Source organism: Cynocephalus volans, chromosome 8, assembly GCF_027409185.1.
Source record: "Cynocephalus volans isolate mCynVol1 chromosome 8, mCynVol1.pri, whole genome shotgun sequence".
Taxonomy (NCBI): Eukaryota; Metazoa; Chordata; class Mammalia; order Dermoptera; family Cynocephalidae; genus Cynocephalus; species Cynocephalus volans.
The window spans coordinates 74,291,388-74,316,613 of NC_084467.1; the positions used below are offsets into that span (position 1 = coordinate 74,291,388).

The 25,226-nt window shown below is 41.6% G+C and overlaps 1 protein-coding gene across 1 annotated transcript in view; it reads right to left on the minus strand.

Moving 5' to 3' along the window:
* Positions 1-383: 383 nt before the first annotated feature.
* MCOLN2 (mucolipin TRP cation channel 2) overlaps positions 384-25,226 on the minus strand; it is a 61,298-nt gene continuing 36,455 nt past the window's right edge. The window contains exons 8-14 of the mRNA XM_063106706.1: positions 21,636-21,748; positions 20,311-20,460; positions 18,915-19,016; positions 18,686-18,808; positions 4,418-4,624; positions 2,887-3,008; positions 384-420 (exon numbers count right to left, since the gene is read on the minus strand). Coding sequence (XP_062962776.1) covers positions 384-420; positions 2,887-3,008; positions 4,418-4,624; positions 18,686-18,808; positions 18,915-19,016; positions 20,311-20,460; positions 21,636-21,748 — 854 coding nt within the window. The remainder of the gene's footprint in view (positions 421-2,886; positions 3,009-4,417; positions 4,625-18,685; positions 18,809-18,914; positions 19,017-20,310; positions 20,461-21,635; positions 21,749-25,226) is intronic.

Genomic DNA, 25,226 nt, shown 5'->3' on the forward strand with positions numbered 1-25,226 from the left:
ACAAATCCTTATTTGATGATAAACACATATCTTTAAATAAATGGGATTAAACATCATTGTTTTCCACTCTATGAAATGTGATTTTTTTTCCATCCCAACATTATCATGTCATAAATTAACAGACTAATAGAGAATTTCATTATCACTGCTTAATTGCACTAATGCCCAGGAGTAGCCTATGGTCTATCCTTCATCATCCAAGTTTATAAAAAGTAACTTCAGAACTCCAATCGTGGTCAGCCAGCTGGCAGTCAGTGCTCTTCCCCACTCCACAATTAATGAAGACAGTTCTTTTGGAACTGCTGGTCCCGGCCCTTTGGGGTCTCTCCGCTTTGCCACTGGATAAGGAGGCCCGAAATTTAATTGTTTTTAACAGAAGGTCTTTAGTTAATAAGTATCAAGTGGTCATCGCTTCCTTTCCTGTGACAGAAAGGGGGAGGAAGAAAGAAAAAAAGAGAGAGCAATGATTCAAAAAACCTTGAGGAGAAATAGGAATCCTCTGTATTCTGTAGGTACACACAGACATATGCATGAAGTGTATAAGCGAAAGAAAAATTAAAAGGGTAATTTACATTATTTGGGATGTGGGTAGATGCTTTTGGAAACAGACTGTGAGGAGCCATCCCTCTCAAGACCCTCTGTCCCCCTTCTCTCACAAAGCCTTATCAGTGGTTAGAACAGCCAATTTTCCTCCTTCACTATGGTAGAGAAAGAAAAAGGTTAACTCTGCATCTGTTCAACCAAACATCTCTCTCCAAAGAACCACATCGCTTTAGGATTAGCTCATCTGGCCCACCCAGATGACACTGGGGGAGCCAAGAGGTTTAGGAGAGGTCACAGGACACACTTGGTTAATGGTAGGGTACAAAATGAAAACCCAGCTGTTCTGAGGATCAGGGTAGAGGCTCTGTCAGCAATTTGAAGGAGGATCAATGTGTGGTGATTGCTGGACTGCTTTGTTGAAAGAGTGACACATCCATGCTCTGCAGGAGGCAGAGCTGGGACAGATGGGTGTTGTCTATCATGGTCACCAGACAGGAAGAGCAGACACCAATCTTTGCAGTGCTGCTATTCCTCACGTGACCTCAGTGAGGTCTTTCTCCAACATTTACTCTCCATCCATAGACTTCTTCAATTTTACTCCCATTCCTCTGTTCCTAGTTTTTAAACATATCAAGGTGTACTTAATTTCTGAAGGAGTCAAAGCCATCAGTTGTTCTCGAGGCTCCATTACAATCCATTTTCTTCCATCAGGGTCTATGACCTTTCATTTACACTCTGCCAGGTCAATCCAAAACCCCTGGGATCTAGGCTTTGGTCTGATGATGTCACTGAAACTGTTCTAGATGACTTTACCCATGACTGTCTTTTAGCCAAACGTGGTAACAGCCACTTCTGCCTCTATATTTTTGTTTGTTTGGATTTCTTTGTTTGGTTTTTTGGAGGCTAGCCAGTATAGGGATCCAGACCCTTGACCCTGGTGTTATGACATCACTCTAACCAGCCGAATTAACCAGCCAGTCCCTGTCTTTATTTTTTGATATCCTCATCCTAGTTCTTCAGCTGATCTCCCTGGTGGACTCTCTTGTTCCCTAATTCTTTCATTCCTCATGATGGGCAGGCCTTCCTTCACACCAGGTTTCTCAACAACCCTTAGCACACCTTAGGGCCAACTGTCTGATAATGTTACTCTCTTTTCCTCACTGTTCAGATCCGGTTTTATCAATAAGTCTTACAGTCTACTCCTTACATCTTTTACTCGTTCCATATGGCTGCACAAGAAAACATTTAACAACCTCTTAGGTCTTTTTGTGGTACAAACCAAGGGCCAAACACCAAGGATCTATCAGTTACTTTTCAAATTTACAACTATATTCTTTGATGAATTTTTTTCCCTTACAGTTAACTACATAATAGAAAAGCAACTTTGAGAGATTTTCCCTATACAGGGTGCTTCTTAGGAGGGAGCTGCCTATTAAGAAAATTAATTTCCCTTTACTCCAGCTTCCACAGCAACAATTTAATGCTCTGAGAGGATGAAATGTGATTTTGAAAACTTAACTCTTCTCAGAAGACCTCATTTCATATTTACCAGACATCCTTTGGATATGCTCAATCATATCATTTCAACTCCCAAGATGCGGTACAAATTGATTAACAGAAAAATATATCCTGTGCTTTTAAGTAGCAATTATGTTCTCCCATCTTCCTTTAGAAATTTCGTTTAGAGAATCCTTCTCCAAAAAACATGGGTAGGGTATACTTTTAGTTAAAAATCCCCACCCCTGACTTCAGAGAAAAACAAACATGGACACATTGAAGAAAACTGTCCTCATCTGACCCCTGTTCTAGTCTCCAAACCACTGTGTGGTATGCCTTCTCCACTGAGGTCTAGACCATTTTCCTGTGTCCTGACAAAGAGCAAGCAAAACACAGCTGGTCAACGAGGAGCTGCTGATGTGGGTGTCCAACAAGGGCACGTACAGCCTCCTCTCAAGCACACTTCCTGCTCTGTTCAAGAAAGGTTATTTGACTGCATACTGCGAAAAGAGAAAATGCCTTTGACATTTCCAGCACTCCACCTCTAAAACTAAGAGCTTTGACCTCTTACTTTTGCCACTGAAGAATTCAGCTTCTTGATTTTAGGGACATAGTCCATGCCTTCTCATCATAGTCTCATAATGTTCCTAAGAGATTTCAATCACATCATGTAGCTTTCTATACAATCCTGTTTAAAGTACACAATTCATTTCTAAAGCCAATTTCAGTGGGAGGAAAGAAAACCAAGATGAATTGTTTCCCACAAGAAGTTGATTTCTGAGTGTAGTGTTAACCTTGGACTGACTCTTAAGGCAGCAAAGCATGGAGATTAAACACAATACTGACCTCCTCTGACAGCAGATGCAGGACAGGAAGGCCGGGGACTCCTTCTGATACTCCTCTTTGCTACTACATTCCTTCAGGAATTCCTGCAGATCGGTTTCAGGAAACCCATTCTGTTGGTATTTCTTTTAAAAGTACACAATGTTGTTACCTTATTTATTGAGCATGAGAAATTGCTCCCTTTGTCAACAAACAAAACCCACCTTTTCTAAAATAAATCTCTCCCACATTGCTAGCTCAGATCCAAAAACTGATATTAACAATGATGAATCAATCTGTCAGTCCTAGAACACCAAGCCAAGGGCCACCATGGGAACAGAGAACAATCCAAAGGAAAACTCCAGAAAGCAAGCCAGGGTGGAGCAGGGGAGAGGTGTGTTAAAAAAAGAGAATAAAGGAAATAGTCTAAAGCTTTAATGCTAATTGTAAGACCAGATAAAACCCCCCTCTCCACACACTGCCAATCTCCCTGGAAGATATCTCCTGCAGAATCTACCTGGGAAGCAATCTCTATTTCTTCTACTCTTATGGAAGTTGGTCACTCAGTGGGACAGAAGTCAATAGATTCTTCCAAATAGGCACAAAGACCCTGAGACCCCCTCCCCTCACACTTAGTGATGTCATGCTCCTCAACACTGAGGCTTGGCCCACCCATGGGGACACTGCCACATCAAAGACATGAACCTACCAGGCATGAGTGTGCAGCTCTTCTCTCTCCAGGCCATGCTCTGCTGCTAGAGCCAACCACCCATTCCCACCTCAACACTAATCACACACTAAAAAAGTGCTCAGCAGTTTTTCCAATGGACTAGCTTTCTCCTGAGTTGGTCTGAGAAGGGGTTAAGCAGAGGACAGCTTCCAACGGCACAGACATGGCACCCTGGTTGCTCAGACACTGGTCCTGAAACAGTTTTCCAAACATGACCATCTGCTGTGGAGGTGCCAGTACCCAAGGAAGCAAACTTCCTTCAAGACACAAATCAGTTAAATGGGCCCAGTCTGAAAGGATACAGAACCCATTAGGTGGCTCAGGAAAGTGGGAAACTAAACAGCCACAGGAGCCTTACCTTTCATCATTTAAAAGAAATCTGCACCATGGAGGTGGCTGTATCATCCAGTGTAAGGTATGCCAGTATCTATACAGTTGTCAAGGTGGCAGCCACCTCTTACCATTGAAACTCCTACTCAGAACCTAAGCTTCAGGTAGCAACACAGGCAGGTGCATCTGTCACTGCTGAGACCAGTAGCCTGACTGCTCGATTCACTAAACCCCTTACCACCAACCTTACCCAGTTCCTTTTTCTTTCCCACCACACCCCCAAACCAATCCACCCTGGTCTAGGTAACAGGGACAATGTCCTAAACGCACATTTAAAATTAATCTCCAGCATCTAAAACAATTTTCTACAAAACTTCAAAATCTAAATAAAATTGTAATATTTTACATAAGTGAAAAAGGCAGTATTTTCCTATGTTTCAATCTATGTAGAATTTTCAGTAGTTTGGGGGACAGCAAATACTGATAATTACTTACCTTAATGGTGTCATAAGAATCTGTAATAAGTGCAATAAAAAGGCTGAGGATCATGTATATAAAAAGGCTGATGAAGGAATATAAATACAGACGACTGAACAGCCACACCAAGACACTCTTCTGCTGGATGTGGGCAAAGGTTGCAAACATGTCATCACCGTTGACCAGAGAAAACAGGCACTCAGCAACTGTGTTCAGATTTTCAAACTATAAGGAGGAAATAAATTTAGTTTCTGAGATACAGTATCCTAGAAAGCAGAGAGGTACCTAGTTAGCTTGTTTTGTTAAGGTTGTTTTTGCCATTAGTAGCATAGTAACCTTTTAAGACACCTAGAACCAACAAGAAGTAGAAAAACATTATTCAAAACCTTCCTCCACACTCTCAAAAATAATCTCCTGACATTTCCCTCAGTTTTTTCCTATACACTTTTTACATATTGGTGGTCATATTATCTAACAATTTTGGATCCTGACTTTTTCCCCTACTTCCCATAAGCATTTTCTTAAGTTATTCACACTGACAAAGTGTTTGTTATATAAGACAATTCCTTGGAAATGCCAAATTTAACTATTTCCTTGCCACTGGACATCCCAATAATGTTTGCTATTATAAAGAAAAATGTAGTAAACATTTCTATGCATAATGTTTTTTCCTGTTATTGCGTCTAAGCTATTAACATTCTAAAGGCTAAAGTCTACCATACTGCTTTCTGAAAGAACTGTGGCAGTCATATGTTATAACCAGCAATATATGGAAGGGACTGGGACATAGCACAGGCTCAAAAACTTTTGCTAAGTGAATGGTTTCACTGTAGCTTTTCCATCTATGGATCCAGGTAATTTTAGCACATTAAAAACTGACTGCCAGAGTTGAGAAAGTGTTGAAGGAGGGATAACCATGGCTAATGCCATCCAACAACTTCTGCCTAACAAGTAGCCACAACCAAGATATGTAATAACGCCCTGAGGTAGAGCTGGGTGGGCTGCACAAGCAAAGTGACCCTCTGAACTAGGCCTGAAGGCTGAGTGGTTCACCAGTGAGAGGAGGAAGGGAAGGATTTGCTCCCTGAGTGTTGGGGAGACATGGTGCTGAGCCTGAGGAGAGGGGGAGCATCTGCACTGTGCTGCAAAAGGCCTTGCTAGGTCTCCTACATACTTCAGGCTTAATGCAGCCCACAAATAGAAACTAGTAAAAAATTCCAAACAGAGGACTGGCGTGTTCAGGTCTGTGTTTCCAACAGGGAACTGATGGCACACAGAAGACCTCCTAGAATGAGGAAAGTCCAGGGGCAGGGATGCCATGGAGAGGTGACTGCAGGAGTCTGGGAGACTAAGGAGAAGATAAGTCTGGGTAGGGTAAGAGAAAGGACTATTAATGTGTTCAATTTTAGTCAAGGTGAGTTTGAGGTTCCAGGCAGAAATGTTGATATTTGGCAGTTAGCTGGAGGTGTACACCTAGAGTTCAGGAGCTGGGCTGAGGCCAATGTGGAATACCTCTGGAATCCTTAGCCAGCCATCCTGTCAACTGAAAACAAACAGGTGCTTAATAAACATGTCTCTAGGGACAGAGGGTTAGACATTAGATGAATGTGAAAAGTTTCTATCTAAAGAGCACTAATGACCCACTAGGCAAAAAACAATACAATTTTCAGAAACACAGATGAAACAGGGTTTTGAACCAAATTCTGTCCTTAGGGGTAGGGGCATGTATGTCCATGTGACTTTGGGGATACCCAAATTTCTGATGAATGTCTATGGAACATCTTCACTTGGAAGTTGTGCTATTGTTTGACGTGCAATGAAATAAAACTTTCTACCACCCTAACCAGAAAAATGGGCTTTCCTCTTAAAGTTCCCTATTTCTGTCACTGATTCCAATCTCCAACCAAAAACAAACAAGAAAACCAATGTTTACTCCAAAATAATCAAGTACTTAAAACTATGTGTTAAATTGATTAATCTAAATAAATAGATTAATCTTTCTCTTTCACTCTTCTAAGCCTGTCTGTTCCTATGACATGTTTCTCTGATCTGCCCTTTCTACTCTACTCTGATATCAACACATACCTGAATTGTTAAAGAAACCTCCAAAGAAGTTTCCTTTTCTCCAACCTCTTCACTCTCCAGTCCAAGCTGCAGTAAAACCTCAGCTTCACAGAAGATGGCTTTAAGGCCATTTCACTTGCTTAAAACCGTACAAGGTCTGAATGCAAAGTAAAACGCCAAACCAAGACTAGGTGGGGATAAGTTCCTCCTTCATGTGGCCTCCTTGCTTCTCCTCATTATCAGTATCAACACCCTATGCTTGTCTCCTCCCACAGCACCTGGCCCATTTCTACGTTTCTTCCTCTTGAGATTTATTTTCCTCACCTGTTCTATTCTTCTTCCTCTTCTCTGTACCAGTCAAGCCAATGTTCACGGGTTATGTCAAAGTCTACTGCAAGACAGATTGCCCTGGAGGCTCTAGTCCCTTCTCTGTCCTCTGGATCCGTAAGAACCACAGGGTGAAACATGTGAAAGTCTTCTAATTATTTTTATACCCCAACTAGAGAGCAAACACTATGCCTTGTGCTCCCAGCCCCGTGGCTGGACCAGGCAGGGTCAAGTTTGTGGCCAAGGGAGAGGGTGCACAAATGCACTCCAAACAAGGAGCATGCCCCTGCCTTTGCTGCATCAGTGACAACTCTGATGAACTGGACTAAAGTCGCTCTCCATAGGGACCTGGAGGGAGCATCTTGTTGAGAAAATCACTCAACAATATGCAAATTATTTAACAGTAAGACAGGCAGTTCCCAGGATAAATATTTTCCATCCCCTCCATTAGCCTTAGACAGTGAAATTAAAGCAGGTTTCTGTGGATGTCAGTTATAACTCTGACAGCACCATTAATAATTCATATTTCTTACAGTTTCTTCTGGAACCCAGTCAATTCTTTTCTTTAGTTTCAAGAACCCCTACCAGTCTGTGCTTCAGTTTTTAGAACTACAAATAGCTAGTTGGTCACTACATATTGAATTCATTCCTTAATTTCCTGTGTAGTTACTTATTATCAGTCCACACATAATACCCGCCTCAACATGAATGTTATTCATAGCCATTCTTCCTCCCCTTCCTCTGTGCACATAAGAATTATTTTAACCCATCCCAAAATTTAAACAGACACCTGTTAAATTACATTTTGTTCCACAAGAAGTGGCTAAACCAGAGTCAGTGGCCCAAATTCCACAGTAGGAGCTGAAAAAATAACAAAGGTAAGGTCCTAATGTGTTTTCGGTCTGTAAGGACCACGTTTATAGGTTATTGCTTTGGTTCTTGAGAGATCATAAGCCCCTGGAAAGCAGGTACTGCTATCTCTCTTTGTTTCTTGTTCATTCAGCAAAATTGTTGAGCCCCTGCCATGTCCGATGTACCATGCCGAACACTGGGAATGTAAGGAAGAATAAGCCATATTCCCTGCTTTCCAAGAACTCGGTCTAGAAGAACCTGGTAACATTTGGTGTACAGTAGATACTTACTAAATATTAAATGAATATTTCTACAAAAAGTTTCTGTAGGTTCCATGGGACCACAGTGAGAACCCAAGAGCTCATTTCACAAATGATAATTTTGCAATTGAGACAAGAAGAACTTTCATTTAAATGAAAACATAACCTTCAATGTCTTACGTCAGAGAATGATGTAAAGGTTTGCTTCAAGAGTTGGTACTAAGAATTTCATGCACCATGTAGGTAAAATGTCACAACTGGCTAACAGTCCTCTTGCATAAGAGGTGCTTGGCTAAAACCAGAGGCACTGGAAGCATGAATATGTAATGCAGCGTATGCCAAACTTTTCCCCATGGTATTGGCAAAGTCCAACAATTTTTCAATACCGTGGTCTTCACATTTGTATAATACAAGACTATAATTTATTCTTCACAGTAAAAAAATAAGTACTCTGGAAATGTAAAAGCTACATTAAAGTAATATTTAATAATTCAAGATGAGGTGTGGAAGGACTTCAACAGTCTCTAGCCCTCTGTATCCAGACATTTTGAAAGGATGCTCTGTCAAAGCCTATTAGTGCTGGAAACAGATATCAGCACTTTTTGCATCTTTACTCCCTTTCAGCTGAACCACTGAAATTAGATGTCTCCAGGAAGCCAGGAAGCTAAAATGTCATGGGGCTCCAGCTACTGATCACACAGTGGTATAAAATTATAATTTTCCTGATACCTGCTCTTTAGAGTTTTTTATTTGTCCGTTTTATTTTATTTTATTTATTTTATTTTTTAAATTTTATTTTGTCGATATACATTGTGGCTGATTATTGCTCCCCATCACCAAAACCTCCCTCCCTTCTCCCTCCCCCACTCCCCCCCAACAATGTCCTTTCTGTTTGCTTGTCGTATCAACTTCAAGTAATTGTGGTTGTTATATCTTCTTCCCCCCCCCCCGTTTTGTGTGTGTGTGTGTGTGTGTGTGTGTGTGTGTGTGTGTGTGTGTGTGTGAATTTATATATTAATTTTTAGCTCCCACCAATAAGTGAGAACATGTGGTATTTCTCTTTCTGTGCCTGACTCGTTTCACTTAATATAATTCTCTCAAGGTCCATCCATGTTGTTGCAAATGGCAGTATTTCATTCGTTTTTATAGCTGAGTAGTATTCCATTGTGTAGATGTACCACATTTTCCGTATCCACTCATCTGATGATGGACATTTGGGCTGGTTCCAACTCTTGGCTATTGTAAAGAGTGCTGCTCTGAACATTGGGGAACAGGTATACCTTCGACTTGATGATTTCCATTCCTCTGGGTATATTCCCAACAGTGGGATAGCTGGGTCGTATGGCAGATCTCTCTGCAATTGTTTGAGGAACCTCTATACCATTTTCCATAGAGGCTGCACCATTTTGCAGTCCCACCAAAAATGTATGAGAGTTCCTTTTTCTCCGCAACCTCGCCAGCATTTATCGTTCAGCGTCTTTTGGATTTTAGCCATCCTAACTGGGGTGAGATGGTATCTCAATGTGGTTTTGATTTGCATTTCCCGGATGCTGAGTGATGTTGAGCATTTTTTCATATGTCTGTTGGCCATTTGTATATCTTCCTTAGAGAAATGCCTACTTAGCTCTTTTGCCCATTTTTTAATTGGGTTGCTTGTTTTCTTCTTGTAAAGTTGTTTGAGGTCCTTGTATATTCTGGATATTAATCCTTTGTCAGATGTATATTTTGCAAGTATTTTCTCCCACTCTGTTGGTTGTCTTTTAACTCTGTTAATTGTTTCTTTTGCTGTGCAGAAGCTTTTTAGTTTGATATAATCCCATTTGTTTATTTTTCCTTTGGTTGCCCGTGCTTTTGGGGTCATATTCATGAAGTCTGTGTCCAGTCCTATTTCCTGAAGTGTTTCTCCTACGTTTTCTTTAAGAAGTGTTATTGTTTCAGGGTGTATATTTAAATCCTTAATCCATTTTGAGTTGATTTTAGTATACGGTGAGAGGTGTGGATCTAGTTTCATTCTCCTGCATATGGATATCCAGTTATCCCAGCACCATTTGCTGAAGAGGCAGTCTCTTCCCCAGTCAATAGGCTTGGTGCCTCTGTCAAAGATCAGATGGCAGTAAGTGTGTGGGTTGATTTCTGGATTCTCTATTCTATTCCATTGGTCAGTGTGTCTGTTTTTATGCCAGTACCATACTGTTTTGGTTATTATAGCTTTGTAGTATAGCTTAAAGTCAGGTAGTGTTATGCCTCCAGCTTTATTTGTTTTGCTCAGCATTGCTTTGGCTATGCGTGGTCTTTTATTGTTCCATATAAATGTCTGGAGAGTTTTTTCCATTTCTGAGAAAAATGTCTTTGGAATTTTGATGGGGATTGCGTTGAATTTGTATATCACTTTGGGTAGTATGGACATTTTCACTATGTTGATTCTTCCAATTCAAGAGTATGGGATATCTTTCCATCTTCTTGTGTCCTCTCTAATTTCTCTCAGTAGTGGTTTGTAGTTCTCATTATAGAGATTTTTCACATCCTTGGTTAACTCAATTCCTAAGTATTTTATTTTTTTGGTGGCTATTGTAAATGGGCAGGCTTTCTTGATTTCTCGTTCTGCATGTTCACTATTGGAAAAAAGAAATGCTACTGATTTTTGTGTGTTGATTTTGTATCCTGCTACTGTGCTGAATTCATTTATCAATTCCAAGAGTTTTTTTGTAGAGGTTTTAGGCTGTTCAATATATAGGATCATGTCATCTGCAAACAGGGACAATTTGACTTCATCTTTTCCAATCTGGATGCCCTTTATTTCCTTCTCTTCTCTGATTGCTCTGGCTAGTACTTCCAACACTATGTTGAATAGGAGTGGTGAGAGTGGGCATCCTTGTCTAGTTCCTGTTCTTAAAGGAAAAGCTTTCAGCTTTTCCCCACTCAGGATGATATTGGCAGTGGGTTTGTCATATACGGTTTTAATTATGTTGAGATACTTTCCCTCTATACCTAACTTATAGAGGGTCTTTGTCATGAATGAGTGCTGAACTTTATCAAATGCTTTTTCAGCATCTATAGAGATGATCATATGGTCCTTGTGTTTGAGTTTATTAATATGGTGTATCACATTTATTGATTTGCATATGTTGAACCAACCTTGCATCCCTGGGATGAATCCCACTTGATCGTGATGAATAATTTTCCGTATGTGTTGCTGTATTGTTTGCTAGTATTTTAGTGAGGATTTTTGCATCTATGTTCATCAAGGATATCGCCCTGTAGTTTTCTTTTTTGGTTATATCTTTGCCTGGTTTTGGTATCAGGATGATGTTTGCTTCATAGAATGAGTTTGGGAGATTTGCATCTGTCTCAATCTTTTGGAATAGTTTGTAAAGAATCGGTGTCAATTCCTCTTTGAATGTTTGGTAAAAGTCTGCTGTGAATCCATCTGGTCCTGGGCTTTTCTTTGTTGGGAGCCTTCTGATAACGGCTTCAATCTCCTTTATTGTTATTGGTCTGTTCAAATTTTCTACGTCTTCATGGTTCAGTTTTGGGAGCTTGTGTGTGTCCAGAAATTTATCCATTTCCTCCAGATTTTCAAATTTGTTGGTGTATAGTTGTTTATAGTAGTCTCGAATGATTCCTTGTAATTCAGATGAATCAGTTGTAATATCGCCTTTTTCATTTCTAATTTTTGTTATTTGAGTCTTCTCTCTTCTTTTTTTTGTTAGCCATGCTAATGGTTTGTCAATTTTATTTATCTTTTCAAAAAACCAACTTTTTGATTCGTTGATCTTTTGAGTTGTTTTTTGGTTTTCAATTTCATTCAGTTCTGCTCTGATCTTAATGATTTCTTTCCGTCTGCTAACTTTAGGTTTGGATTGTTCTTGTTATTCTAGTTCTTTAAGGTGAAGTGTTAGGTTGTTCACTTGCCACCTTTCCATTCTTCTGAAGTGAGCGTTTAATGCAATAAAATTCCCCCTTAATACTGCCTTTGCAGTATCCCACAGGTTTTGGTATGATGTATCATTGTTTTCATTAGTTTCAATAAATTTTTTGATTTCCTGCTTGATTTCTTCTTGGATCCATATGTCATTAAGTAGAATGCTGTTTAATTTCCATGTGTTTGTATAGTTTCCAGAGTTTCGTTTGTTATTAATTTCTAGTTTTAATCCATTGTGGTCTGAGAAAATACATGGGATAATTCCAATTTTTTTGAATTTATTGAGACTTGATTTGTGACCTAATATGTGATCTATCCTGGAGAATGATCCATGTGCTGATGAGAAGAATGAATATTCTGAGGTTGTTGGGTGGAATGTTCTGTAGATATCTGCCAATTCCAATTGGTCTAGAGCCTTGTTTAGATCTTGTGTTTCTCTACTGATTCTTTGCCTAGATGATCTGTCTAATATTGACAGTGGGGTGTTCAGGTCCCCTGCTATTATGGTATTAGTGTCTATTTCCTTCTTTAGGTCTAATAGAGTTTGTTTTATAAATCTGGCTGCTCCAACATTGGGTGCGTACATATTTATGATTGTTATGTCTTCTTGATGCATCAGTCCTTTTATCATTATGTAGTGTCCCTCATTGTCTCTTTTTATAGGTTTTAGTTTAAAGTCTATTTTGTCAGATATAAGAATAGCTACTCCAGCTTGTTTTTCTTTTCTGTTTGCATGGTAAATCTTTTTCCATCCTTTCACTCTTAGTCTGTGTGAATCTTTATGGGTGAGGTGGGTCTCTTGTAGGCAGCATATAGTTGGGTCGTCCTTTTTGATCCAGTCAGCCAGTCTGTGTCTTTTGATTGGGGAATTTAAGCCTTTTACATTAAGAGTTGTTATTGAAAGGTGTTGATTTATTCCTAGCATTTTATTGGTTATTTGGTTGTCTTAGGTGTCTTTTGTTCCTTGCTTTCTGATTTACTGTTTGTTTTCTGTGTTTGTTGGTTCCTTAGGTTGTAGATAGCGTTTTTGTTTGTTTGTTTTCTCTTCCTGAATGCCATTTTTATTATACTAGTGGGTATTGATTTTTCTTGGGTTTTTATGGCAGTGGTAGTTATTTTTCAGGAACCAAACCCAGTACTCCCTTGAGGATTTCTTGTAAGGGTGGTCATGTGGTAGTGAACTCCCGCAGTTTTTGTTTGTCTGAGAAATATACTATTTGCCCTTCATTTTGGAAGGATAGCCTTGCAGGGTCGAGTATTCTTGGCTGGCAATCTTTGTCTTTTAGTAGTTTGAATATATCATCCCATTCCTTTCTAGCTTTTAGGGTTTGTGACGAAAAGTCTGATGTTAGCCTGATTGGGGCTCCCTTATAGGTGATTTGACGCTTCTCTCTTGCAGCTTTTAAGATTCTCTCTTTGTCTCTGAGTTTTGCCAATTTGACTATGACATGTCTTGGAGAAGGCCTTTTTGGGTTGAATACGTTTGGAGATCGTTGAGCTTCCTGGATCTGAAGATCTGTGATTTTTCCTATACCTGGGAAGTTTTCTGCCACTATTTTGTTGAATATGTTTTCAATGCAATCTCCATTTTCCTCCCCTTCTGGAATACCCATGACTCGGATATTTGAGCGCTTAAGGTTGTCTGATATGTCTCTCAGATTTTCTTCAATGTCTTTGATTCTTTTTTCTTTCTTTTTGTCTGCTTGTGTCATTTCAAACAGCCCATCTTCAAGTTCAGAGGTTCTCTCTTCAACTTCGACAAGCCTGCTGGTTAAACTCTCTGTTGTGTTTTTTATTTCGCTGAATAACTTCTTCAGTTCAGCAAGTTCTGCTACATTTTTTTTCAGGACATTGATTTCCTTGTACATTTCCTCTTTCAGATCCTGTATACTTTTCCTCATTTCATCATGATGTCTAGCTGTGTTTTCTTGTATCTCATTCAGTTTCCTTAGAATTATCACTCGAAATTCCTTGTCAGTCATTTCAAGGGCTTCTTGTTCTATAGGATCTAGAGTTTGAGATTTATTAACTTTTGGTGGTGTACTTTCTTGATTTTTTGTATTTTTGGTATCTTTTTTTTGATGTTTATTCATTGTGGCAGGGGTTTCACAGTCCACCGGTTTGAGACTAATGACTAACTAGGATGTTGCTGTGGTTGCCAGTTTCGTATGGCTACCTCCGTGACTGCTCAGTTGGCCTCTAGTGCCTTGTGTGTGTGGTTGCCTCGGGTCTTGGGCTTCTCCGGGAAGCCACCTTTCTGGTCAGCCTGGACTCTGCTGGGCTGGTTGATCACGTACCAGAGGGTGTGTGATCTCTGTTGAGCTTTCACTTCCTGTGCAGGACTTCTCCCTGTTCTGTGTGCTCTGGCCCGGGCTGTTGGATCGTGCAGTGGCGACCCCACAGGGTGTGTGGTTTCTGTCGAGTCTCCGCCTCCCTGGCCGCATGTCTCCCCACTCTGTGCGCACTGTGCTGGGCTGGGGCGTGTCTTCTGCAACTCTCGTCTATCAGCTGGGCCTTCAAAACCCTGCTCAGCACCGCCTCGCCCAGGAAGTCTACCGGGTTTCTGTAGGCACAGACGACCGGTCGCTCTGGGTGCCTTTGTAGCACTGTGTAGATCTTTCTCGGGACTTGTTCACCTTTGTATTCCCCCGGCAGAGACCGAATCTAGCGCCCACCTGCAGCCAGCTCTCCGGCAGGTTCAAGTGGACCTGGGACCTCTCCTACCACACTATTCCCAACAAGAAATTGGTTAGGCTTTTTTCTGAACTGATGGCTGCAGAGATGGTATCTGCCTCCCAGTAACAGGAAGTTTACCGGGGGCCGGAGTCCAGGGTGTGGTGGAGTGACAGTTGGCCTGCCCGTACTTCTTTGCCCTCCCGACACTGGCCGGGGATGCCCCACACCACCAGCCCCGCCAGAGAACTGCGGAGGGAGTGGGAGGGGAGGCCGGCCCGCAGGCTCCGGAAAGCCCCGCGCCGGGCCAAGCAAGTAGGAAGGCTCAGTGACGGCCGAGCCGGGCGGAGCTGCCAGCACCTGGGAAAATGGAGGCAGCCCCGGGGCAGTGAGTGAACCAGTGATGCAGGCAGGAGCCGGGTGGGCGTCAGCCCCCCGAACAGGGCTGGGCCAGGGGTCACTCACAGGGCTGTGCCAGGTCGGGCGCTCACTCTCTACCTCTGGTTTGTTGCCTTCCCCATTCTCGGCTGCTGCCGCCTCGGGGTGTTCAGTCTCAGCGTGGCTCGGCTCGGGCGCTCCCAGGAATCTTCTTTAATGCCGGCCTGAACCCTCGAATCCTGAATAGGGCAGCTGGCCGCCTTCAGCGCAGCCCCGGCCTCCGGGATCCTGTCTGCATCCACAGCAGCCCTGGCACCGTGTTCCCTGCTTAGAGACTCGCTTTTGCAGCTAAGAAACAGTTCTTTTCCTGCTCCACACTTCAAAGCTGTTGCCTGTAAATGAGGCAGCCTCTCCTGCCGGGGGCAAAGTGGTGGTCACCCCCCACGACCGGCCACCAGCAGCGGTCCTCCCTTAAGAGATGGCAAGAGGAAGATCCACAAGTTTCCCGGCTGCCTGAGGCCCAGTGGCCGCCTTTTCCACCTCAGCTACTCTGTGCCAACCGCCGCAGCCACCGCCATCTTGAAAACGCCAGGATTTATCCTTAAACTTTTTTAATATGGCTATTAGAAAAAAAAAATACACATGATCTTGCATTCATGGCTTGCATTATATTTACATTGAATAAAGCTGCCCTAAAAATCAGTATATAATCAATGTTTAAAAGTCTTCGGGCAGCAAGGATTTGGGAGCAGCACCTTGGGATCCCTCCCATGTTCCTCATATATTCTATTTGTCCGTTTTAAAGAAAGAATTAGCTTTCACACTCAAGGATTCTGTGATTCTAAGAATCCTAGAAAATGTTTGCTGTAATGTTCAGTTTTTCAAAGCTTCAGGTAACACTGAAGTTCTTCTTATTCAACAGATGCTGGCAAAACCTGAAAATTCTGACAGTTTAGATTAATTTGGGGATGAGGGGGAAGTGTGCAGGGTGCAATAAAATTTTCTAACTTCAGATTCAAAAGAAGAAGCAATATGGAGAAGAAAAGCACAAAATTCCAGAACCAGGCTGAAGTTCTCTCCCTTTACTGACTCCTGCATTTACTGAATTAACTCAGCTATGCATTTCCCCAATAAATCAGCCTGGCTAAAGATGGGAGAGAGATGCCTTGAACAGACCTGCATAGGCAACCCTAGAAACATCCCTTATACCCTACTCCTCGAGGGCAGAAGGGGAAGACTGACATTAAGTGAGAGACACAAGTCTAGAGGTGCAGTATACAGAATGGCAGCCGCTAACCACATAGGACTATTGAGCACCTGATATATAGCTAGTCCAAATTGAGATGTACTGTGAGGATAAAATACACACCAGATTTCAAAGACCTAGTACCAAAAAAATGTAAAATATCTCAATATTTTATATTGATTACAATGAAGAAATATTTTGCAAATATTAAGTTTAATGAAATACATAATTAAAATAAATTTCACCTGTTTCTGTTTTATTTTTTAATGTGGCTACTAGAAAAAAAAAATTTTTTTTTTTTAAAGATGACCAGTAAGGGGATCTTAACGCTTGACTTGGTGTTGTCAGCACCACGCTCTCCCAAGTGAGCCAACCGGCCATCCCTATATAGGGATCCAAACCTGTGGCCTTGGTGTTATCAGCACCACACTCTCCCAAGTGAGCCACGGACCAGCCCTGAAAATTTTAAAGTATACATATAGCTCTCATTTGTAGCTTGCATTACATTTTTAATGGACAGTGCTGGCCCAGAGCAACCCAATTTCACCTGGATCCTTTGAAAGAACAAAACTGAAAATATGGAAATGCAGTCAGGTTCACAAAGCAAATAACCTCATTTTCCACAAAGTGACCTTGCCACACTGAGAGAATAAGACTGATTACATGGCTGTCCTCGCACAGTTGATCTAGAAATACCACCCAGCTTCTTGGGTGAAACTAAATGCTCTTTTGCAATGGTCTATTATAGATAATACCAAGAAAAGCCCTACAGGGTATTTATTGGTCAAAGCATGTGTACTGGGATCAGGCAGACCTCAGTTTGAATCCCATTTCTGCCATTTACTAGCTGGGTAACCTGAGGAAAATTATTTAGTATATGACAGTCTCTGTTTTCTGTAAAAAGATAATATTTCCCTGCAGAGAAGGGACGGAGAGGGTTAACACAGCAAGGGAGGTTAAGAACATGGGAACCAGGCCTAACAAATGGAACTTGAGAATCGTAGCCACTTAGTAAAATTCAAGCAACATTATCTGAGCACCTTCCAGAATAATGATGGGGTAGAGGAGACTGGGAGCGGGGGCGCGAGTGCAGTGGGATGCAAAGGAGATAGGACCACTTGTCCTAAGATCTTGCGCCCGGTGAATTAAAGCCAAAGCCTTAGGCTCAGAATTTATTCCACACAGTGCAACACTGCCCTCTAGTGACACAGAGGCAGAGAAACTTTCAGAACGTAAGGCAAGGAAGGAAAAAAAATGTAAATTTTCCCGGGCATGAAGATAGTAAGTTCTCCAGATCAGAGAGATCATATCAAAGAACAATTTTTACTCATGAGTCACCTTTAAAGCAGTGACATGGACTTGGAAGAGCAATAAAATTAACAAGATTTACTATTAGCCCAGAGGTTGTCACTTTGCTAATTACACAGTGTCTCAAATAGGAAAAACAGTAATTCTCTTTGGACATATTAAATGTGACACTTTAATGTGTCATTTCTCCTTTAAAAGGAGAAAGCCTGGGTGTGCCAAGTTAGTAGGCTTTATTTTGGTAGGACAACATAGAAGCTTTGAGGGTCATGTATAGCTTACTCTTAGTGAACAGTTTGCAAACCAGACTTGATCACGTTTTGGTTAATGCAACTAGCAAGGTCAAAGATAAAGGCTGAACTGTTACACAAATTTGGAAGCAATTCTTTGCATTTATTCCTCTTTTCCTCTTGCACAGCACCTGAGTACAACAGTATCCTGGGCTGTTGTGGGGATTAATTGAGAGAAAACACGGAAATGCTCTCCATAGTGCCTAACATGTGAGCAGCAAATGTTAGCTGCTATTATTTCTGTTGTTTCTGTTGTTCCACCTGCCATGGGCCCATGGAGGAAAACTATGAGTTGCTATAACTCCTTTCACTTTTTTGGTTTGAAAACAAGGCCTACCTAGTTTCATTTCTTGATGTATCTACCAATAAGATTGATCATTTTAAAAGAACATCTTAGCATAACTTTGATGTCTCTGAGATTTTGATGCTGACTGAAGCTCAGTAATAGTTCAGAATTAACATACTGATCTTTAATAAGGCACAAAAATGATGCAGTAATCAAAACCACCTGCAAAGACAAGATGTGCTATCATTTCAATCAGAAACTTAACATGATCATTCTAGGCAGACTCTGCCCACCTTTATTCTCCTCAATTAACTTGATGAAAACCCTAATACCTAAACCCTAAGATTTTGTAACAATTTTCTTCACTTAATTTCATTTTGACTATAGTAATCTCGTGTCCAAACACTTCTCATTTGATGATCAGCTGGGTGACTGTGCAACCCCTTAAGCCAGTCCCAGAGAACTGACATGTGCTTTCTAGTCTCTTGCCATTCTTGTTTCAATTTTCTGAAGTCAATTCAATATCTTGAAGAAGAAAAGAAACAGAAAACCAATGCAAAGATATGTGCTTTCTAATATCAGGGTATGTTCTGGAGAAGAGCAGGAAGAAGGTAAATACTAGAAACCCATTTGTAAGGGTGCCAGGTGCCCAATGTGCGGAAGGAAGAATAAGTACTACACACCTTGTCGTGATATGGTCCTAGGACAATCCAGCCACAGAATGTGTAGCCCAGATAAATCATACCAGCACAAGCACAAAACCGAAGAACCTTTGGCAGTGAGGCTTGCATTGTTAAAATGAGTACCTGAAAAAAGAAACAAACCAAATGGGTAAAATTAAAAAGTAGCTACTAGAACCCAAGAAGAAATGTGTCTCAATCACAGTAGCGCTACCCAATGCCAGATCCTTACATTATATGCCTGGAAATAACCCAGGTATCTGATGACTCCAACCCAAACAAAGAGCGTAGACGTCCCAAGCAAAATGCTGCATAGATCATAATTTGTGAGATTCTAAGGAATAAACAAGACAAAATAAGAAAGATGAGTAAAATATTGTATTCCACTTGAAATTGATTAGAAAAGAATGAACTATCTGCCTCGTATAGGTGAGACTAAGAATTTTTTAAAAGAAAAAAAAAAAACGAAGAAAAATAGAGAACACAGTCTTAAATGTGTTTCTCATCTCCAATTAGTATTTCAATTGTTTAAAAAAATTTTTTTTTCCAAATAATATTCTGAAATAGAAATTGCATTTATTACTGACTAGGCATTAAAGAATATAAACAAATATCAAACAATACAGTCGAGCGACTTTTGAGGGATTCTAGGTCTAGTCCAGGAGACAAACGCTCACAAACAGGCTCAGTGCAATGAGAGACACGAGGCCCAGCTAGTCTCAGGACCTTCCCACAGTGGAACCCCAGAGCGGAGCTGCGCCGGCATGATGGGCCAGGGAAACACAGGTGGATGGACAGGCACAAGGATGAAAGGCAGCAAGATGTCCTGGAGGGGCAGGATCAGAACAGGGCAGGGAGTGGAGGCTGAGCCAGAGCATGAAGGCCCTGGAGGCCAGGCTGAGGGGAGGCCATTTCATCCCAAAGTAGGCCCCAGGAGGCAGGAAGGCTTGTAACAGCAAGACAGACACTTCCAGAAGGACTCACAGCGTGTGCAGGATGTGAAGGATGCGAGGCTGAAGACAGAAAGGCAGCAGGAGGCTGTGTGCAGTGCAGGCTGGGAGGAGGACTGCCCAGAGGAGGTCGGCATGGAGGGGAGGGGGCACCGGAGCGGTTTGGAAGTGGCCGTGGTTGGTGAGACTGGCTGACGGACAGCACAGCGTGGAGGGGAGAACAGCTGGTGAAGGAGGGGTCAAGACATAGCACGAGGTGAAATCACTAATTCACACAAAGTGACAGGCACTAAAGCATTCCTGCTGCACGCTGGTTGGTGACAGTAGCAATGGTCACGGATGAGCACCAGGGGGTCTAGACGTGCTCAGGGGAGGGGACTGGTTTATGGGGCAGCTGATCTTTTTGCAACTTTAAGAAAAAAAAAATGAAGCCCAAATAACCAATCTTTTCCAACTTCAGTTACCATTCTGAAGATGCACCACTTTCCTGGGGAATATGCATGAGAATATCACCTTTCATAGTACTGCGGCCGCCTTGTTTTCCCTTCACAGGGGATCAAGTCAGAGGTGGCCTCACATGAGAATCAGACTAGTCTCCATAAAAGTTTCATATCCTAAAATGCCTGAGATCATCCAGAAGAATCTAAAGAATGAAAAACATTAAATGAGCTGCCTCACCTTTGCTTTGATTTCCATTTTTAATATGGATCCAGTTATTGTCATTAGGTCGCTGACGATCACCAGGACATACCATCTGTTGATGAACTCCCACCGGTCAGCGTCACACGCACGTCGCTTGTACTTCTCCAGGAAGAAATTTAGGAATCTCTATGCAAACATTTTAAAAAGCATTTCTTACAAACCACCACTGCCCTCTGGAAGGAGAAGACAAGCACAAAACAGTGCTCTTGCCTGTAAAATGGCGTGATGTTGCCTTTGCCATCTTGATAGACCCATATCAAGTGGAGATTAGGGCATATGCTCTTCCCCATAATCCACCCCAGCAATAAGTAAGCGTTCAAACATCTGCTAAATTAACTCAACGTCAAATACGTACACTCTAACCCCAACAGACTCTTGTCATAATAGCTAACACACAGTACATTCCAAATACTTTACATGTTATTGACTCATTCAGTCTGATGTCAACCCTGTGAATGAGGTATTATCAGCCCTACCATCCAGATGAGGAAAGTGAGGCACAGAGTGGCTAAGCTAGGATCTGAGTCCAGGAAGGCCAGCTCCAGAGTGTGTGCTCCCAACGTTGTCCCCTTACTTTGGCAGAAACAGAATCTACCCCTGAGTTCAGAATGTCAAGGGGGATTGGGAGGCAGGTATGAGAGGTGGATATTTACAAAGTAAGTTGACAAAGGTCAAGATTAAGGAAAATAGAATGTAGACTATTTCCTTGCTCCACAAATGGTATTCCAATTATTTCCCCTGACCCCAGTATGAATTTATACACATGCTACATACTGCAATAAGACTTACAGAGAGCTAGAGTGTATAGTCACAAGGGCCCTGAGGGTAAAAAGGCAAAATGAAACTCAAGGTAGAATTTTAAAACTATCTGAAAAATAGAATAAAGTATTTTACGCTTCATTATAACCCATTTACCATCCCTCCCTGTCAAAATGAACTCTGATTTGAAGACAAAAGATGAAACCCACACATGCTATTACTCTGTTCTTAAGATCACTCCTGAATTTAAAAGGGTCTAATTTATTCTGGAAACATTAAAAAGCTTGAGAGTTCACCACTGTGCTCCTGCACATATTAGCTCAGTCTTCAGTAGGGTAATTATCCGATCCCACCTGACATCCTAGAGTCTTTACTCACTCCCTAAGCCTCAGGCTGATTAATGCCTCAGGGGGGGCAGCCCCTCAAAGGAATCTAATTCAGTCAAGGGGCTCTGGAAAGGGCAGGGTGGCACATGAGTGGTCTGTTTGGGCAAATTGAGGCACAGGCCAAGAGGGGAGGAGAAAATTGGAACACACACATACCTTTCGTAACCGTAGAGCAAGAACAATGGATCTTGTGCACAGAATAAGAGACGCCAAGCAAATCACAATGACAAATGCATCGAACACCAGGACATACTGAGTATTTTTCTGAACTGAGGAACAAAAACAGAATTCAAGTGTTAAAAACACACCTTTCTTGAGAATAATTTCCAAACAAATGGCAGTCTGAAAAGAAGTTTGAACAATGAAAGTTCTGTTTATTGTTAAAACAAAATGATAAAAATCAGAAACAAATCACACTGTATTCATTCTGAAGTCCATAAATAAGGTAAAACATTTCTTGGTGTGAAGAGTTATGAATTAAAAAACATGAACTGCTAATAAATGCACTAAAATGTATTTATAAATATTTAGTGTAGAATAGATTTCAATGAAGGCGATCCATTTGGGCTCCATTCAAAAAAGGCAAAACTACTGGCGTACTCTGAGGTCTTTCACATAAAAGCACAGACATCAAGTTTGCCATTAATGAGAGAACAGATTCAAACACCAGCACTCAGAATGCCCATTTCTGCTTCTCAATCACTCTGTGCACTTTCCCAGCAAAGAATGCCAATTCGGTAACCTTCCTCTACCCTTAGGAAAATAAGTTCTTGGAATGGAAGTATGGAGGAGAGTGTTCATCAGATTTTTGGTTTGGAATACAGAGTAGTAGAGAGAATGTACTGGAAGGAGATGAAACTGTAACCTCAGCTTCTCTCAGATTTCATGGTAGTGTCCCAAATTCCAACCACTGCTCTCTCCTGCCTGGCCCCCTCCTTCCCTGTTCTCGCCTCAGGGACTTTGCACATCCTGGTCCCTTTGCCTGGGAACAGCACCTCTCCCTGCAACATACATGCTCAGATTATTCGTTTTCAGCCTCAGGTTTCAGATTAAAAATCCCCTACATCAGAACAAAATTCTCTAAATTCCCATCTCTATTAGCCACCTCCTCTATCCATTCATAGCACTCTCTATGACTACACACATTCATAGCTCCTGTTAGTCTCCTTTGCATGACAGCTACTGAATTTATAAAATTACGTCTTCCAAGACAGCACAGCATGGAGCACAGAGACTGTAAAATGGGGAAGGACCCAGTCTCTGCAGCCCAGCAGGCTGGATCTGAATCTCAGCTCTGCACTCAGAAGCTGTGAAGCCTTGGGGAAGTTGCTTAACCCCTGTGCCTCAGTTTCCTCATTTGAAAAATGGATAGAGTAAAAACACCTTTATCACAAGGCTGTTGTGAGGATTACACAAGTTCATATATGAAAAGCACTTGAAACTGCCAAGTGGTTACAGCAGTTACTACAGTCATTCCTCAGTATTCATGGGAGATTGTTTCCAGGACCCCCCCGACTGCCAGATACCAAAATCCATGGATGCTCAAGTCCCTTATATAGAGTGGTATGGTATTTGCATATAACCTACATACATCCTCCTATACACTTTAAATCATCTCTGGATTACTTATAATACCTAATACGATGTAAATGCTATGCAAATTGTTGTTATACTACATTGTTTGGGGAATAAAGACAAGGGGAAAAGTCTGTGTATGTCCAGCACAGATGCAACCATCCATTTTTTTTTCCCAAATATTTTTAAATCTGCAGTTGGCTGAATCCATGGATGCAGTACACATGAATATGGAGGGCTGACTGTGTGTTATCATTCAATGTCCATCTTCCCCACTAAAGAACTGGCTCTGAGAGGCAGGTTTGTAAGTAGTGTTGAACAAAATACAGTGCCTATGCTTAGCATAATGCTTCAATATGCTTACAGATAAGTGAAGAGAATCAAGCAGAACATGAGAAGACCGCTGAATAATCTAAGCTAAAACTTATGAAGGTCTGAGCTAAATTAGAGGTAGAGGGAAAGGAGAAGGCACAGAGTTTCGAGAGAGGAAGGGGAGAGTCACAACCTGGTCTCCAGTTGGACCTAGAGAATATAGAATGGCCAAGAATGACTCCCTGGTTTTCTGTCTTGGGTAAAATGAGTTCAGTCTGGATCTTCACAGCAAGAAAGGACAATTCGGTTGCTGCTGAAGTCTTGGTTGTGGACAGCCACTCAGAGACACCACAGAGAGACAAGCAGACTAGGAGGCATGGGGGTTGGCAGAGGGAAGAGGGGAGGAGACAATGTTTGTGAATTAGAGGAGGGGGAGGAGCTTAGGAACTAGATGAAAAGAAAGGCCAGAAGAGAAGGAAACAAGACTGGGGACAGGCGACCTTCAGAGGAGATGTACAGTCAGAGCACTGCACAGTGACACCTCTGCAGGGTAGGCATTTAAGAGGAAGACCAGAGTGCCCTTGGATTTAGCAATGCAAGGGTGCAAGCAAGATCGGCATGAGTGTCTGAGGGCAAAGCAGCTCATCCAGGGGGTGATGAGCATGGCCAGCTAGTAAATGCAATTCATGGAGCAAATGATTTGACCTTGCTAAGCTACAGATGCCTCAGCTACAAATGGAAAGGGCAAGTGTAACTGCTTCACAGGGCTGTCATGAGAATCAAGTGAAACACCCCACCAAAGTGCTTGTTAGAGGAGCACTTGGCGCTCACTTACCTTTAGCCATCACACCCTCAAGAAATTTCAGTTATTTTGAGATATCATCTAATGGGTAGGTAAGAAAACAACTTAGCTTTACCAGAATACAAGACCTTTTTTTAACCTTGGACCCATGGAATGGGACAGAGAGAACAGGGGCAGTTCTTGAGAAGATGAGACTGAAAATGTTATGAAAGGAAGGACAGTGTCTAGTACCTTCCTTTCTGACCTATAACTAGAACACAAATCTCTAAGATTGCTTTTACTGGGCCTTACTTACACATAGAAAATCAACAGACCCAGAAAGATAAACCATCCCTCCTAACAGAGAATCTAGTATAGTATTCCGTTTTTTCTATAAATTATTGAGAAAGCTAGTTCGGTATGCTAAAAAGAAGTATTTTTTGAACATAATAATTGCTTTCTTACTCTATTGAAACTATGTTACCCCACAAGAACTTTTGTCAAACCTGGGTTTGTAAAACACTAATCCAGAAAGATGCCCCAGCCAACTTGGTTAGGGACGTCCCACATACCCCTCAGCCCTTTCAAAGGCCCATGAAGTCGTACACACACCATCCACTGGCATGCTTGTGAGACTCTAACTAAGAGCTTCCCAAACATATTGAAACCCTTTTCCCTGTAATACCATTTACACAACCAATCAATGGGGAATCCCACCCACTAATTCCTCTCCAAGCCCCTCATGCCCAAATTGCTATGTTTATAAAATCAAGTTAAATGAAGATTAGTAGCATACTTTGAGATGGGTAACAGAATTTGTAAAAGGCAGCAGGAGGTTTGTATGTGAAAATGGACATTCTCTCAATTTCGCCTTGAGATAATATGGGTAATGACAAGAGAAAGAAGCCTGGGGATAAGTGTATAAACGTGAACTAACTTCAGAACTTCTTGGAAATAGCGTAAGGACCCCACCAGATGTCACCCTTGCCCTGGTCCCACTTTCCCCAAAGCTAGGGCAATGTCGATCCACCAGTTTCATATAGGAAAAAATCCATTTCCTAACCTTTTTTTCCCTTTTT